The 18,896-nt window shown below is 36.4% G+C and overlaps 1 protein-coding gene across 22 annotated transcripts in view; it reads left to right on the top strand.

Annotated features, from left to right (window-relative positions):
- Window positions 1–18,896, top strand: part of LOC140135614 (uncharacterized) — a 194,659-nt gene that overhangs the window by 54,887 nt on the left and 120,876 nt on the right. For 21 of the 22 annotated variants that reach the window (XM_072157178.1, XM_072157165.1, XM_072157166.1 and 18 more), the window contains 10 exons: window positions 1,365–1,613; window positions 3,157–3,408; window positions 3,524–3,775; window positions 5,431–5,682; window positions 7,266–7,514; window positions 9,983–10,231; window positions 12,720–12,974; window positions 13,084–13,335; window positions 16,527–16,775; window positions 17,464–17,712. In XM_072157178.1, the coding sequence (XP_072013279.1) occupies window positions 1,365–1,613; window positions 3,157–3,408; window positions 3,524–3,775; window positions 5,431–5,682; window positions 7,266–7,514; window positions 9,983–10,231; window positions 12,720–12,974; window positions 13,084–13,335; window positions 16,527–16,775; window positions 17,464–17,712 (2,508 nt within the window). The remainder of the gene's footprint in view (window positions 1–1,364; window positions 1,614–3,156; window positions 3,409–3,523; window positions 3,776–5,430; window positions 5,683–7,265; window positions 7,515–9,982; window positions 10,232–12,719; window positions 12,975–13,083; window positions 13,336–16,526; window positions 16,776–17,463; window positions 17,713–18,896) is intronic. The other variant, XM_072157185.1, reaches the window with a different exon arrangement.

Below are 18,896 nucleotides of genomic sequence, written 5' to 3'. Positions count from 1 at the left end.
AAACTCTAGTGATAACACTTTTACAGTGCATGATGGGGGTTCGGCTTCGCCTCAAATCATCCTGCCTGGATATATGTTTAACCCTCCTTCTACTTATAATTGAAGACCGAATTAAAAAGACTAGATTGCCCCTGACGTCAATGCAAATTCGCGACGTGATTGGTCGCTGACAGAATGTCATACGCAAACTAATCTTTTGGTCTTTAATTATAGCCATATTTTGTAACAAAACCTACGGAGGGGGTTGTATTTGGTAAAATTGAATAGCTGTAGATCTCCTCTATTCGGTGATATCAAAAAAGTACAAACATTCCCTACATAATATAAATGGGTAAATTTAGGTACAAAAGCACAGGCAAATTGATTTTAGGTTAAAAATAAATTTGTCCCCTTCATATGAAATGAAATGACTACTTCAAGCTAACGACCGAGCAGGTGGTGGTCGCCGTGCATTCTCTAAATTCAGTAAAGTTTCATCGTCAACCGTGTAATTGAATGGGATTAAAACGCTTGAAATATCACAAACAAATAGGCCTATGTTAATAAATAATATACAAGCTAAAACAGTTGGGGTTCGATAATGAACCCCACAAAACTAACCGAGTATATGGAAAATGCCATACGACTGGGCGGTTTCACAAGTTGCCGGCTCTATCATGCCACTCGCCGCCTGCGACCGAGTAAAAAGTTAATATCTCTTGTAATAGCAAAATGCAAATCACTGATTGTACTATATAATCTATGGTGGGCCCTCACCTTCATGGTAATTTTTGTTGGTCGATCCTACCACCGGGTAAGGTACTGGGGTAACAATTGTATCACTAAAATGCAGGATGAAATACCGGTGTGGGCTGGTACAGGCCCGCGACACTACAGAGCTAGTTTGAGGACAGTACACATAACCATATATCATGACAGTACATACCATAGTTGGATGTGATTTTTAATAAATTATCGTGCAAACCCGAGCTGGTCTTCTACACAACCAGTTGTGCCGGTCCTGACATACAGTCTGGTCCGAGACTAGGCAAGACTCTTTTCTGTGATTGGTTCTGCTTGTCCATGTAATGGATTATTAATTTCATTAAGAATCACATTTTTGCTGTCCTCAACTTTGGTGTACATGCATGCATGGTACGAATACAGAGTGTCTTAGTTAAAAGTTATAGTTAAAAGATCTCTGGTACACCCACTTTCATAGGACTATGGGATTTTTTAATGCTTTGCTCTTGATCTAAAAGATCTTTCATTCTACTGAAAGCGAAACACTTTAAAGCAACTTAGTTTTATAGGTCATTTTCTTCTAAGTATTTCACTAAAACCCTGAAATTAAAACGCTGTTTTTATTTCTTTTTTGCCATCAGTTGATACCGTGCCACCTGTGGTGACATGTCCCGATGATATCACTAGAGAAATCCCTCTGAATGTCGGGGGTGTTAGTGTAGGGTTTATGGAGGCAACAGCGACGGATAACTCTGGACGAGTGGTCCTTGTCTCACGATCACACACACCCGGTCAGCAATTCACTCCAGGTTCAACCACAGTCACGTACACCTTTGAGGATCCCTCAAATAACAGGGCAAGTTGCAGCTTCACCATTCTTGTTATTGAAGGTAAGAACAAAAGGAAGTTGTAAATTTATCAACATTCCAGAAAGTTGTCAGCAAAAGTTATTTGGCAACAGTCAGAGACCTTCGAAAGACACCATAGCAAGTTTAAAGGGATAATCGGGCATATGCAGTCATTTTAATTTTGACACTAAAAACGAAAGATTAACTTATTATCGATATTGGTAGAATATAGTTGTAATTAAGGTTATTAATTATTTTAAACTGTTGTGATTTGGTAGTTCACAGCATCTTAAGAATGGTAGTGAGCTTTGGCAAAAACTACATTGCTCAATTCATAGTGAGCGTGTAGACGAATTAAAATATCACATATATACTTTTATAGGTGCTGCGGTTCTTGAGTTACGTTGTAAAGAGGGCTGAAACAACAACACTTTTGTAAAACGTACATAACTCATTAACAACAATAAATTAAGCAAGTTTGCAAAGTATACAATTTGTAGAATGAACTTTTGCAAAACATCAAAGTGTTAATTTTCAATAATATATTGATCTAGATAATGAAAATCGATTTTTAGGTTGCTTCGACCAACAATATCTCGTCTACCCTTAAAAACACCTGACCCTATATGCTTTTTTGTGTGAGGGGCATGTGTTCACCATTGTGAGACCATTGGTGTGAAAAGGTGAAAGGTTTGAAATCTATTTGCCTGATAAAGCGACCCCTTTAACTCCATTCAAAGATGATTGACGTATTCCCTATTCCGGAAAAATACAGCACTAATTTTTGGAATTAAAAAAATATTTTCCTGTTCTTCCAAATGAAACATAGCTAAATCATATTCCTTTAGTTAGTTCTAACTGACAATAAAAGTCAAAATTTAATTGTTTAGCCATTTGAAGGAAAATGGCCAAAAATTCTAAGCATTCAAAATCTTGAGTATAGGCTAAGAGTTAGCTCATAATTTTAATATTATGTTATTTTTGCTAATTGGTTGCTAATTGGTTCTGAAAAATGTGTTTTCCAAAAATTAGAATTCATAATTTGAAATTAGTCTTTGTTCAAATCTTTGGGCTTGATTGTCATGAAAAATGCATGTTTTTGGCCCTTTTCCAAAAAATGACCAAATATTCAAATCTGACTTTAATTGCCAGTAACTAACTAAAAGATTAGGATTTAGCTACGTTTCATTTGGTAAAACAGGATAATATTTTTTAATCAAAAAAACAATAGTGCTGTATTTTTAGAATAGTTTCTTTTAGAATAGTTTCATAAGACTGGTAAACTGGTAAACAGCACAAAAGACACAAAATGAGGAAAAACAGAGAACAAAATCATTGTACTGGCATTAGCTAAACAGCGCCATCAATAATTTGACGGGGATTAGATTTTAAATAATATATGTGAATTGATTTTAATAAATTGTTTTGGCTAAATATTATTCAGCATAGTAACTGGTAGTTTCACGCCTCACGGTGATCGCCAGACTATATTGATACATTATACTCTACTGTACATTGATATTACATATTATACACAATTTTCTACCATTTTTTATCTGCTTTGTACCTTCTTCTTTTCCATCAGTTGATAGAACACCACCACAGGTTACATGCCCTCAAGACATTTCTCGGCAAATTCCACTCGGCAGCACCGGCGGAACTACCGTACCTTTCGATGAAGCAACTGCAACTGATAATTCCGGAACGACAATTTTAGTGTCAAGAAGCCATACACCAAACCAATTTTTCGTCGTAGGTACAACAGAAGTGACCTATGAGTTCCGAGATCCATCTGGAAACAGCGCAATGTGTTCTTTCACGATTTTTGTAGTTGAAGGTATTATGAGCATCATCTTATTCTGGTGTTAATATATTTCTTCCAGAACCACAATTTTGATTGATTTTGAGCATGTTGCTAATCAAATAATTATGATTTCTGTCTTTCAATCCAGTCGACGAAATCCCACCTAATGTGGTCTGTCCAAATGACATTTCGAGAATCACTGATTGTAACACTGGTGGAACCACTGATGTAACATGGCAGCCATGTACAGCAACGGATAATTCTGGGACAGCCACCTTAATCACCCAAAGTCATCAAACTGGGCAATTCTTTACAGTAGGGAGAACAGAAGTGACGTACACTTTCAGAGATCCATCTAATAACATAGCAACTGGTTCCTTTTTTGTAACCGTCACCGAAGGTAAGACTTAAGTATGTTAAAACGGATTGCCTGTTAAGACGGATTGAGTCAGAAACAAATAAAACTTTGCAACTAACGCTGGTTTCATACTTTCCTGCCGCTTGCCGCTTTGCCGCTCTGAAGATAATTTTGCTTCACTGCGCAGTCGCACCAGAAAAGCTAGCGGTGATCAGCGGCAAGCCGATATATCGATCACTCCACCGCTTTGCCGCGGCGGCAGCACCGCTGGGAGCTGAATTCAAGTAAACACGAAGCGGTGCCGCTCTGACTTTTGAGAACAAAATGCGATTTTGGAGCGGTGCTGAGCGGCAAGAGTGGCTTTCAGAGCCATGTCGCTGACGCTCAGCGGTGTGCCGCTCCGCTTGCAGACAAGTGCAAGCGGCATGATGAAGCCTCAAGCCGCTCAGGGGCAAGCTGCAGAAAGTATGAAACCAGCATAAACTAGTAAGAAACTACATTTCATCAGCATTTTAATAATTATACATTTTGGGTACTTTTGGCCAATTTCTGGCTCGAAAATAAGTTTCCTAGTCCTAAGCATTTTAATGCTTTTTTGATGTTTGATATCTACTTGGAGTAAATATGTCATTCAAACGCCGAAATATCATGGACTTAATTGAATCAATTACCAGTTTCTTAACTTGGGTCAATTTCAGCATTTTTTAGTCATATTTGAAATTGACAAAATGGCATAAATCGGATTTTATGACAAAGGATCAGAATCAACAAAAACAAAGCAATGTAATGTAATGTAGTGAGGTCCAGATTTGAAAGTTGCACTTACAATACAAAAACACTCAGATATCATTACACAGATTTCCTTCCATTATACTGAATACAAAATAAATACAATTTACTTTACTGCAACTTTCAAATCTTGGGTTACATTGATTTAAATGTACGATATGACGCTAATATTTAGTCAATTGCTACAAATGAGGTGTCAAAATGTGCAAAAATTAATTCTGCTTTCAACGCATTTTACAGATGTGTAATACAATTTCCCGTTTTTGTACAATGGTCATTATTTAAGGGGGGGGGGTTCTAGTTCCTTTTTTGAGATGTTTTCTAGATAAGTAGCTTACTCTATAACTTATATATGTTTGTTTCCGCCATAGCGGATTAATCCTGAATTTATGGCGTTTTCTTTTTTAAAGACAGTTCTTGTTAATATTTGACACTGAAATTATGAAGGTGAAGAGTTTGTATATGTGACCTGCGACCACGAAATGAGCGTAAAGTCGCAAGTTGGTAGTTTTGAATTTTTTTTCTCAAATTGCAAATTATTTACAGATTTTGGTGATTTTTTGGGTCATTTCAAAAAAAAAAAAAAAAAAAAAAAAAAAGGCCGACCGACCGATCCTACTTGAAAGGTCCGTCCGCCCGTAGAACAGGGTTTCTTTTTTCTTCGCCTTATCGTCGCTTGTAGGTCACCGATTTTTACAGAAACAAAGCTTATGTAGTAGCTTAATTAAGAAATTACCTTGACGGCCAAGTAAAACTCAATACAATCAATAAGTGACATGTTTGCTTACTACTATCTTTGTATAACTAACCTGTAGACTCCAGGTATTTACATTGTGCTGCATGATAATTAAACATCAATGTGAATAAAATAGTTGAATGAGACCATTTGTATTAATTTCTACTTCCAGTTGATAGCATACCACCTGTTTGTATCCCACCTGACGACATCACCAGAACTATTAGCCTAGGAGGCAATGGTTTTACAACTGTCTCTTGGACTGAACCAAGAGCCACGGACAACTGCGGACAAGCTACATTTGTGACACAATCTCATGCTCCTGGTGATCGGTTTTTCGTTGGCACTACACGAGTGTCATATACATTCAGAGATGACTCTAGTAACACAGTAGTTTGTGGTTTTGACGTGACGGTTACTGAAGGTAAGTCATTGTATATTTTGTAGCATTTTGTTTTGAAGCAAAAAGTAGCTTAATCTCACATGGTAGTATCCCGGAGTCGTATACCGCTACTGTTCTATGTGCTATAGAGGCCTTGCATGTGACGTATCATCCCGTAAATATGGCGGACTACTCAAATGCATTCAACAAAGGCATGATTGCAATCTACCGTGACAGTTCGTCTCACACACATAACCCTGCACTACGATCAAAATAGGTTGATGACCACATTTGATTGAATGGACTGCACTCCGCCATAACTACGGTGAAGGTCACCGGCTCAAATCCTTTGTTTGGAGCCAATCGATAATTTCATGCAGGGCCTCTATTGTGATACACGTTTTTCGTGTGGCCGGGCTGGTATGCCAGAATTGTGACTTTTTACCATCCTCCAAATGAGCAAATCACTGAATAAGCCTTTAACCTTAACGCCTATAAATCCAGGCGGCGGATGACATGATCGAGCCGGCAACTTGTGATACCGAACGGCCGTATGGCATTTTCCAATATACTCGGTTAGTTTTGTGGGGTTCATTATCGAACCCCAACGGTTTTAGCTTGTATTTATATTATTTATCAACATAGGCCTATTTGTTCGTGATATTTCAAGCGTTTTAAAATTTCAAAATAATCCCATTCAATTACACGGTTGACGATGGAAATTTACTGAATTTAGAGAATGCAATGCGGCCACCACCTGTATAAATCTTAGAAAATCTTGTGCATCCATGCATCCGACATGATGCCATGACTCAATCACTCCAAACGCACGGAATCGTTGACTGGGCCAGCGAAACCACCGTGACTAAATTTCGTAATGATTACGACAATAAATCCCCCATAGAACTCCGCGTCAAACGTACAAACTATAGCAAGTGGGACAAAAATCAACCCTGACAGTTATTATTATTATTATTATTATTTGTCATGTTTGTGGTAAAGAATAGTTAATGAAAATTTGGCGTACATTATGGCTTTATTGGCTTTAATTTAAGCCTCAACACTACATTTATATTCCGCCTGTTGTGTCCAGATATTTAGAAGAGTTTATCCTGCTATAATGAAGATAAAAAAGACTTTATCGCGTCTGACGTCACTGTCAATCAAATTCCCTTCGATCCTTGATAATAGCGCGTAAAAGGAAGGCCGATTTATCTGGTGCCGATCGAAAGAAAGGAATAGCAGAAAATGGCGAAAAATTACATACTTTTACAAGGCAAAAACCAAGTTTTCTAGGCATGGTTGACATGGTGCCTTCGGGAAAGAAAATTTCCTACTATGAAGACATAGCTTTTGAGATGGTTTGTATGTTTGAAATTGCGAAATTAACAATAAGGCCTCCGGTTATACCGTCGCATTCAAAAAGTCAACATCGACACTTGTAAACAAATCGTGCTCGAGTCAGATGACGTCAGACGCGATAAAGTCTTTTTATCACTGTCTTTCATATAACACTATCTTCATCTATGTTTATAGTCCGTTATAATAAAGGTGATGTTTTCTCCGATGGACGTCACTAAAAACCCGAAATTAAAAGTTTGCTTTTGTTTCTTTGTTGCAATCAGTCGATACCGTGCCACCTGTGGTGACATGTCCCGATGATATCACTAGAGAAATCCCTCTGAATATCGGGGGTGTTAGTGTAGGGTTTATGGAGGCAACAGCGACGGATAACTCTCAACAGGTAACCCTTGTCACACGATCACACACACCCGGTCAGCAATTCACTGTAGGCTCAACCACAGTCACGTACACCTTTGAGGATCCTTCAAATAACAGGGCAAGTTGTAGCTTCATCATTCTTGTTATTGAAGGTAAGAATAATAGGTAGTTGTCAATTTATCGTCACGAAAATTATCCTTTATTGACACATATACCATCAAAATTATTTGGCAACAATTGCAAGGAGATCTGGCATAGCACTTTGAAGGGATAATTAGGGCTACTGCAATATTTATTTGTATATTTATCCCCGGGATGGTGAATTATAGGGGGAAGCAAATATGCAGGCCCTCCTCCAAAAGGAGGGGGAGGGCTGGGGTGGCTTTTTACGGGTCGAAACGGGGAGCAAGCAATTTTTGGCAGGTTGTAAGGGGGAGGGGCAAGCGATTTTTGGCAGCCCATTTTGAGAATACACCACCTCTTGGATACACATATTTCACAGCCCCTTAATCCTTTACAATTTTATTTAATTTCGACACCCAAAACGGAAATTAATGTATCGATATTTTGATGGAAGATGTAAGTTATGATTGAAAAATAACCAAACCTCATGCATCGATGATAATCGATTGATCTGACATGCATATAGCAAAATGAAAAAAAGCGGCCTACGTTTCCGGATTTGGTTTTGCCCCATTTGCGGAATTCCGTATAATTATTTCCATAACATTCACATCTATGGAGGTCCATTTCGGGAACATTTATGATGCTTGGTATCTCTTCGTAAGTCTCAAAAATCCGTCGTAACATCGTAACCGTATTGTAAAATACATGTCACTAAAATAACTTCCGGCCTATGTAGGCCTACACTTCACGAAGCAATAGATTGATTACTTTCAGGAAAGATATTTTCTTAAAAAAAGTCTAGTTATGACTATCAACTTGCGAACGTTAATAATTAAATTAGGAGGGTTGAATTTATATGGGTAATTGCAAGTGTTTATAACGAATGGCAATAAACTGATAATAGACTGGTTCTATTTTGGTTAGCAGATAGTGAAAACTATTATTTCTCTTGAACTTGAGGAAGAGTTTTTCGAACAATTTAACGAATACCGTAAAACCTCGTCTACAAGCATATAGAGCTTCTGATGAAAGCTAAATTATTCCAGGCGCCATTGTGGAGTTTGAGCAAATAAATTACTGATCCAAACATATACAAACAAGTATTATTGTAAGACCATTCTATTGTATTGGTATATTTACGCCTGGTTCTTATTAATTAAACTTTCATCAAAAACCATATATATGCTTGCAGACGAAGTTTTACGGTATTGGAGCAATGTTAATAGGCAAATTGACCTTAGACCTGTTGAGCCTCATTTCATATTATGTTGCATTTTTGTGATCCTTAGGTCCAGACAAACAATTTGATATGTTCTTTAGGGGCTGTGCAATAATTATGAGCCCGGGGTAGGAAAAAATGGGGGGGAGAAATTTTGACGAGCAGAAAGGGGAGGGGAAACATTTTTGGCACACAATAATGGGGTGCCTTTTAAATAAAATGCTCTAAAAAGGCTTCGGAAATGCTTAATTTCCTGCTCGCTGCGCTCGGAACATATATATAGACCATTTAAGGTTAGCAAATAATTCCAAAAATTTGGCATGTGCAAAGGGGGGGGGCAAAGATAGGTTGTTTTACCAAATTAGGGCCGCGGGGCCCTGCAAAATACATAAAGGAATATAATTATAGAGAATTACAAAGAATATAATTATACAATTTGCAACTCATAGCCATAACACATAGGCATATATCATAAGCCAGTAGAATATAATTCTCAAGAAAATACATTTATACAATTTGCAATAATTCTTAAAACTCACATGCCATTATTAAATGAACATAGATCCATAAATAACATCATATAAAACACACAATAACTCAGTAACATATAAATTTCAAGATGCTATTTACATTATACACTATTTAATTAAAACCGGTGAAAATATACATTTGTGTAATACCGTTTAAAAGTTTGTACATTTATTGAGTTTCTAACATAAATTTAAATATTGTTCCATAATTTTACACCACTGTAACTGAACGACGATTTAAAACATTCTATGTCGTGGCCATTAACTGAAGGTGGCAAAGCCAACTGACCAGCAGCAGCCTGTCTTGTGTTAATATTATGAGTTGTACATACATGGTTAAACATTTTTGCAAGATAATGTGGCGCCAGGCCATCAAGAGATTTATAAACAATTAGTGCTTTAAAATAATCATTACGAGTGTGAAGTCGTTCCCAACCAAGAACAAATTCTAAACATGAAATCAGATGAAGTTAAGTTGTTCACGCTCAAAATCACTCTTGCACATTGTTTATGAAGAACAATACGATGACCCTATTTACAATACATTAAAATTGGTGGCAAAATGGGTGATTTTAAAATCATGGGGATTAGAGCCCAAATGTGAGCTATTAAAAATGTGCGATTAAATTGGACGCAATGTTTTAGGAATAGGATTAGGAAGCATGTTCTGAAAACATAATAATGACATGTATTATTGTTCAATCTCATAATCGCTGACACTTTGTACCTTCTTCTTTCTCATCAGTGGATAGAATACCTCCACAGGTTACATGTCCACCAGATATCGTGGACCAAATTCAACTCGGCAGCGGTGGAACTACCGTATCTTTCGAAGAAGCAACTGCAACTGATAATTCCGGAACGACAATTTTAGTGTCAAGAAGCCATACACCAAACCAATTTTTCACCGTAGGTACAACAGAAGTGACCTATGAGTTCCGAGATCCATCTGGAAACAGCGCAATGTGTTCTTTCACGATTACTATAATTGAAGGTATTGTGAACATTTGATTTCCTTCCGTGGTTTTATATATCTCTTGTATCTACAACGTGTACAATAGTTGAAGATATGAATAAACATATGTATTTGAGGAAAACTTTGAAATGGACATGCTGTTCTGCTAAAGCTTGGGCTGCAGTTTCCCCATTGCATTGAAATTAGTAGATTGGCAAGTTGATACATAAAATAGTATTCAAACACTCCGGGCAAACACTACGCACAAATGCAAATGCACGGATATGCTTCAAGCGCAGTACATTCAATTCAGTACACTGTCCTCGCGTTTGTTTTGAAAGCAAATCTTTGATACTAAAAAACACGACCATACTTTTCAGCCAAAAGTTTAATAACACCCAACAGCGTGTTCAATGTACTTATGAAATAATTAAAATTCCAACCCGTATTTATTAGGCTGTTGCTATGGTCGATGAGGTTGTGGAGGGGTACGACATTGCTAGAATATTGATCACGTTTAAGAAACAATAATTCTATTTTATTTTGAAATATTTTTCTTCATAAAAAATTAGGACTTGCTGGATTTTAAAATAAAAAAAATCAAAGTGCGGTACAGCTGCTTTAAAAAACGTACAAGTTGCAGGTTACGAGTACTGCACTCTATATTTATTTGAAATCACTTTGAAGTAACCACTGTAAAATGTCAATATCGTACTTCAGAAAATACTAAAATTTTACAATTATATATTAAATCCTTAAAAAATATCAATTTTGGCCGATGTTGTAACTACTTCTTTACAAACGTAATCGGACTTTTTGACCCCCCTCTCTCCCTTACGTAAGGACTTTCATTTATAGGGCTTCATCGAACCTTTGGGTTGTTCCCGTACGAAGCTTCGTAAGTCTCAAAATGGTAACTTACGACATATCGTGAGTTCCATTTCACTTAACTTACTTAACTCTATCCACGCGGGTGTCGACTGCAGACGACAAATTAAAAAAAATCACGATTCAAAAATTTCAGAATTGTAAATTTTCATGACCATATATATTTGGAATCAGCATGAAAAATGTATTAAACTGAGTACAAACAAGCCTAGTATTGGTTCAGTGGTTCTTAAGAAAGCTCGTGATATTTTGAGGGAATATCTCGAAACTTGGAATTTTTACGTTGAAGTCTATATCCAGCACCAGAGGATGATTTAGCACTTCCCAGCAAGTCTTGCGGTTAGCACAGCTGTGTGAGTGAACATGACACCACTGCCCGCCCACTGCATACACACGTGCATGGTTAAATTTGAATTTGGACAGATATATTTACAATAAAAACACCTTCTAAAAGTTGGTCGATTTCACATTTTATGTTATCTACAGAAGGCGTGAATTATCCTTCATGCATACATCACTTTAGATCTGAAATCGACCACGTAATAATGAGGGCAATAAAACAACATCTTTTGCACAGAGTTCAATGGGATTTGAAAAGAAAGTGGCAGTTGAAACACTAGTGATAACACTTTTACAGTGCATGATGGGGCTTCCTTAAATCATCCTCTGATCCAGCACGCAGAGTATTAAGAATGGTACCCTGTGTAAGTAATATGGATATGGATGTACTGCAGGGACCCTTCGTAAAGTTGCTTCTATTAAAAAGATATTCGTAACTTGTGACTTCGCTTCCCCATAACTCCCGTTTGTTTGTCAATATGACCTTTCAAAGATTTCCCCTCGTAAACCAGTACTCGGGCATCTTATATATAAAATATCGAAGTTTCTTCCAAGCATTTTAAAAAAGATACTAATGAAATGAAGTAGGAAGATCATTCCGTTTCATGTAAATTGCCATGTAAAGTTGCATACATTTGTAGGATAGCATTTCAATGAATCCAAAATGAGTCAAAAATGAACGATAAAACTAACTTATGTCATTAACTCAAATGAAATTTCGCAGAATCTGTGTGATAAATACATTGCCTAAACTTAGGAGATGTGTGCAGGATAAATGCCCAATAAGACAGAAAACCTTGTCGTTTATTTATGACAATTGATATTATGGCTATTTAGCTGAAAATGAATCAATAATTGGCCTTAACATGCTTAATAACTAACATTGGTAAAAGATATACGCAAATAAACAAATATCCACGTGATTTGCAAATGGCGCTAATACATTTTAGTGATGAAGTTATAAATAATAATAATAATAATAATAATAATAATAATAATAATAATAATAATAATAATAGTAATAGTAATAATAATAATAATAATAATAATAATAATAATAATAATAATAATATTATGTGCATTATTCATTATATATTATTAATATTAGTGTTGTTGTTGTTTGTCTAAATTTGTGCGAATTAGTAACGGTTTTTGTACTTTCTGATTTAAATTTGACACTCTTCCTCTTGTTCCAACAATAGTATAATTATCATACTCATTTATATTCTTCCTCTTATTATTATTATTCTTATTTATTATTGTAAAACAATTATGCTTTATTATTTTTTCTTATTTAAAGTTGACGATGTTCCACCAGTTCCGAGATGTCCAAGAGATATATCGACAACGACAGCTTGCAACTCTGGTGGGACAGTTGAAGTCACTTGGGATGAACCAACAGTAACTGATAACTCAGGAACAGCTAATGTAGCCAGCCAAACGCATAATTCTGGGCGATCATTCTTCCAAGTTGGAACGACAACTGTAACTTACACATTTACTGATCCATCGAACAACAGAGCAAGTTGTGACTTTGTTGTTACTGTAATTGAAAGTAAGTAAGCATTGCATAATATATTATTGTTACACTGTATATGAATAGTTTCAGAAAATGTCACATACGAAGTCACTTAAACAATGTTCAAATATGTTCTTCTATGCAGTCGATCCTGTACCACCCCAATGTACTAATACACCTGACGACATCACCAGGGAAGTTCCTCTTAATACTGGCGGAACAACTGTCAATTTTAATGAACCCATAGCAACAGACGACTGTGGTACAGTCACGCTACAAAGCAGATCCCATGCGCCAAGAGATTTCTTCAGCGTTGGTATCACACGTGTGAATTACATCTTCGTGGACGGTGCTGGAAATACCGTGTCCTGTAGTTTCAATGTACAAATCAATGAGGGTAGGTTCATGTTGCATCTTTTAATATGTACTCCTGCGTTGAAATGTCTTTCCGCAGTAACAATTGTTGAATTTTTAGTAAATAATACTTGAAACCTATTTATTTACTTCAATATCATCTATAATACCTTTATGCACTTTTAATCAACTTTTCAACATCAAAACATTGCTGAAAAATAACGAAACAAACTTTCTTATGATCTGAAAAACCTGCGATAGGATGGCGGGCTGTACTTAATAAAGCTAATTATGATGACCCTGTCTTTGACGACCACCATATCTTTCAGATGACGTGATTTGAACTCTTTAAAAAAATTAAAACATGTGATGCATAACAAATGATGAACGTTATGAATTGTGATACTAGAGGAATAAAGCTATCCCCCAATTACAACGGATTAGTAATTGTTATGCGATTATGGTATTTGCCACGATCCAAAAGAGATAACTTCCTTACAGTTTATATCATGCAGCCTCACCACAGGGATTTCATATCTAGCAGCGCATTACAGTAAAATTTCGACTTCCAAAATTGTTCAGTTTTAATATCAGATCAGGCTCAAAATGCCAAAATTCAGCGATCACCTGAATGATAGAAGCATATCAAAGTGAAGAAAAATCTAACCGTGAAATTGCAAGATTATTGATTATTATTTATATCAGGCTTTTGAGCGATATAACAAAATTAGATATTGTATAGTTTTTGCAAAATACCCGGATGCGGTACAATATTGTTTTTAATATTATACGCATATCGCATACGCCATCGCGCGTCACCATGGTCACGGCACCTGACAGAACTAGCACGAATCACAATACAACAACACAACAACTGCCACCTGGTACCGGCTCACAGGAGATTTTATAAACAAGTAAGACCACAAACCTAATTTACGGCAATTCTGGATGATGAATAACCCAGGAAATATAATCCACGTCTACAAAGAAACTTGTATATTTTCCGAATTTGTCTTTGGGGAAGGAAAGAGCACAAAACAAGAAGGTCAATTGGTAAGATTAGGCCTACATAATTATAATTCTGTCGGTCGGACATCCGGGTTATCTCTAGTCTCGGGCCCAAACTGCATGTGGCTCACGGTTTGTTGTGAACAACAGAAACCGGCTGTGAAGGAGGCTACATAGCGATATTGCTGGAGTGACCTTCAATTAAAGAAAAAACGACACTCGACCATGGAATTTAATTTTAAGTTTGTCAGTAAATAAACGGTAAATCAAGTAAGTTTCTTCCGCTCTGAAGACTGAGAAACGGTTGTTTGATTCCACTGACTATTTGCGATCGAAATTTACATAACACCAATGACAGAAATCATCAACAAAAATCGAATCAGGGACTTGTTTTCACTCGAACATCATCAACCGGAAGTGACGTGACACGGACCGACAGAATACGCATTGGCCCGGTGGCTAGATAAGCTTAAATTTTCATTTTACCGCAGAGAGAAAGCCTGATTTAAAATTTAGTAATAATATGGAATGGCTCATTTTCGTGTGATACAAGAATATATTGCACTCGATAGAAAAAATATTCTTGTATCACACTCAAAGCCATTCAATGTTATATAAATATTGACGAGGGATCTGTTCGATATAATTTGAGAAAAAAGGAGATTCATGGCTCAATGCACAATTGCCCGAAATCTGAACGGCCGAAAAAACAACACCAAGATAATAGAGACATTATTTCCAAATATAGGCATCGGACACGTTGTCTATTCAAAACCACTAATCCTGTATCGAAGCGAGGTCACGTATTTAGCTTTTTTGAAGATATTTCACGTACGAAATCGACGTAGATACATCGTTGAAAATGCACACAATTAAAGACAGTCAAAGATAATGAACATACGAAGGAAAGTCTAATTATTATTATGCTCCTTTTTTTGCAAATCATTATAATAAAGGTACTAAATTTAAACGCAATATTCATACGCAGAGATTGCCCATTGAAATGTGTGTGATACTTTGCGTACAAAAAAATTCACTTTGGCGCCCCCCACCATACTCCCGGAAAAAAATTCCTGATGCCGCCACTATTTTACATAGAACCCCGATAAAGATTACAGTACTGCTTTGTTTTTATGGTAATCTAATCTTCCATTTCCTTAAATTATCTTGTGTTTCTATGCCGAAATCTTCAATAAAAGGGTGAAACGCAACGTCCCGGGGACTATTAGGCCGACAATGATGGCAAGCTCCCTATAGAGTGTATGCAATAAACCAACCGGAACGGTATAACAATTGAAATGGCAGCCATGCTGGCGGACAGTTCTAAAGGCAGACATACTCGAGACAATTTTCTAAGCAATTGCCTGTTGCACACACCCGTGTAAAAAGATTGCTCCATGTATTTTGTATTTGCAAGGAATTAATCCCCCAAGCATCATGCAAATTAATCCCCCGAGCAACAGGCAAAACAGTAGAGACATGCCCTACTTTCAAGGTTGTTGCATGCAATCTAACCTCCTCCAGCCAATTAGCTGAGTGAACACCGTCTGGTCACTGCATTCATTTGGGAATGTGTAGGGACCAGCTTGATTCACCATCCACAACATGATGTGTGCACATAACAACCGATTTATTTATTATTAAATTTATTATTTATTTATTAAAAAGCGTTGTATCAAACATTATTGATGATGACCAGCAGTGCAGTCGGAATATCTTCAAGTCGATCATGATAACTTTTTGATAACAACAGGGTATTGATGTTATAATGAGCCTTATTAAACAGCGTCGCCACTTTTTTCAATGGAATTTAACTGTGTAATTTACCAAAAGATAAGGATAATTTTTCCTTCTTTATTTTTGTAATAAATGATGGTTCCAGGTTCCTGCAATAATTACTATTATTGATTAAAGGGTTTACATTTTAGTGACAGTTAGGTTTGATACGTTTTCCATTTGTAGTATCATTACAATGTAACATTTTCTGCGGTTATAGGGGGTGCGGAAAGACATTTCAACGCGGGAGTATATTTCAAGTTTTGATGTATCCTTTATTTGCATGATGTAACTTTTTGCATGGCCTTTTTTCTTAAAGTTGATCGTACTCCTCCTGTATGTGAATGTGGCGATGATGTTACTAGATAAATTCTACTTAAGTTAGACCCTGTTTTATAGTATCTTTCATTTGCGCGATGTAACCTTTTACATGCCTTCTTTTTTATGAAGTTGATCGTGTACTACCTGTATGTGATTGTGGTGATGATATTACCAGGACAATTCCACTTAACGTTGGTGGTGCTAATGTCGTATTTCCTGAGTGCACAGCAACGGATAACTCGCTAATAGTTAGGCTTGAATCAAGATCACATTCTCCAGGTCAACGCTTCCCAACTGGACGAACACAAGTCGAATACATATTTTCTGATCCCTCAGACAACCGTGTCACCTGCGGATTTAGTGTCATTGTGACCGAAGGTTGGTAGTTAATTTTTGTATTATTTATTGAAAACATATCAGGAGAAAGGTCATTTCCAAAAGATTGTATGTTTCAAAAGATCCCCAAGCGTTTATGAAGTCACTATGTCGTATAATGAAATTTACTCACAAAAGTGCTTTATATATTTGTAATATTTCAATTCATGAATACACTATGCACTACAAAAAAATGTGAAACCAATTAATCTTGATCGAGTTAGATTTAAAGGACCAGCAAGACATTATGTAGTTCTTTATTTAGCATTTATATATCATAATTCGAAACACACTATGCGTTCTTAACACAGTTATCAACATAATAATAATAATAATAATAATAACGAGTCTTTATTACGTAACGTTTTGTTGACAATGAAGTTTAATGCGCGTTAAAATGTGTGGCGTTTAATGCACAGAACTTTTTCGTATATAGCCTTTTGCGTATGTATTATTGCATAAGATGGCACAATCATAGCATCATGTACGCAGGCAGTTCGCATTGAAAAAAAAAGATTAAAAAACAAATACAGTATGGATTTTATTAGCCCACCAGTTATTGACGATGGTTGAGAAATCGGCCATAAAGATTTTAAAAGATCATTTGTTTGAACGACAAAATACAAATATTGTATGATTGTGATCATGGTGAAGGTGAGCATTAAACATTCTTTTGTCACATTTTCCACAGTTGATGAGGTGGTACCCGTTTGCCGTCCAAACAACCCCGTCACTGAAACCGTTGCTCTAGGACTACCCGGCAGAACAGTTAATTTCCCGGAACCACAGGCAACGGATAACTCTGGCACAGTGGACCTTCGAACCAGAACTCATGCCCCTGGTGCATTCTTTCCAATTGGCCTAACAGAGGTGTGCTACACCTTTGCAGATCAATCCGGAAATGTTATGGACTGTTGCGTTGAAATTAATATTGTTGAAGGTAAAATATAAAGCTATGAAATGTTAAATGCTGTAATTTGGACAGAAGCGAATATCTGTCATTTATGGAATTATTATAGAAAATGCAATACATACAAGTTAATATACAAAATGAGATAATAATAGCATTTCATTACAGATTAATAATATAATATGGTGTGTGAGATGTTAATGCCACGGAGACGCAAAGTGTGGATAATTGTGGCACCCATTAAATAGTCATGAAATAACATAGTCTATAGCATTAAAGAGGGGTTGTCCGAGTTTTTACGTTCTGTTTCCTTTCTAAGATTGAGGCATACCCCTACCATTAAAGCAATATGTTTTCCAATTTTCAGTTGTGTTGCTCCAGCGGTTTTGATATGAGATGCAAAAACGTGGTATGGATAATAATGCCGCATAGGATAGTACATAATACCACAAATCACTACGTTTTTGTTCACAACATTTAAACGAATGTTTACTGGGATAATGAGAAAAATATCAGCTTTTTTCTGATACCAAAATCTCAATGTTGATATAGAAAAATGGGGGACGAGGCTGTCGACCCGGTCAAGGACCTTTAATACATTATGTTACATAATTTTACAAGTACTTGAAATTAGAAACATGATAAATTCATGTTACAGCAAATGCCAAGTGGATACTATAAGCAAAGAATATAATAAGTGAATAAAAACAAAGCATTATATCGCACTCGATGAATGCATTAGACATACACAAAGGGGGAAATTGTGCTATTCCAGTTGAAATCCACACTACCCCCTGTGGAAGATCATGGAAATAACTTCCACAGAGGGAGTATGTTTTTCAAATGTAATTGGTCAGGGTTAATCATTTTGAAACCCATACTCCCTCTGGGATGTGAGGAGCTATGTTTATTTCTTTTGGTCAAGTAATAAACTGCAATGTACTTCTTACTATTAATACATTGATTTTACAAAAGATTTGTCAAGGAGCCATTAACCACATTTATATTGAAATGGGTCTTGTGATTCTTGAGTTTAGACCAATAATATATCAAAACAAGTTTTAGGCATTTTCCTCTTCCCGAGAACACCCCTACACATTAAACGGTAATGACACTTTTTATATCAAACCTTGAGATCTCCTATATAGAACTCATACCATCCTTTTGGGTGTCAGACTTACTTGTCGCAATATTTGTGTACAAATACCGCTAGG

The sequence above is a fragment of the Amphiura filiformis genome, chromosome 16 (genome assembly GCF_039555335.1).
Source record: "Amphiura filiformis chromosome 16, Afil_fr2py, whole genome shotgun sequence".
In the NCBI taxonomy this organism is placed as follows: domain Eukaryota; kingdom Metazoa; phylum Echinodermata; class Ophiuroidea; order Amphilepidida; family Amphiuridae; genus Amphiura; species Amphiura filiformis.
The sequence above is the reverse complement of the archived record's forward strand: the minus strand, read 5'-3'. Positions and strand labels throughout refer to the sequence as shown.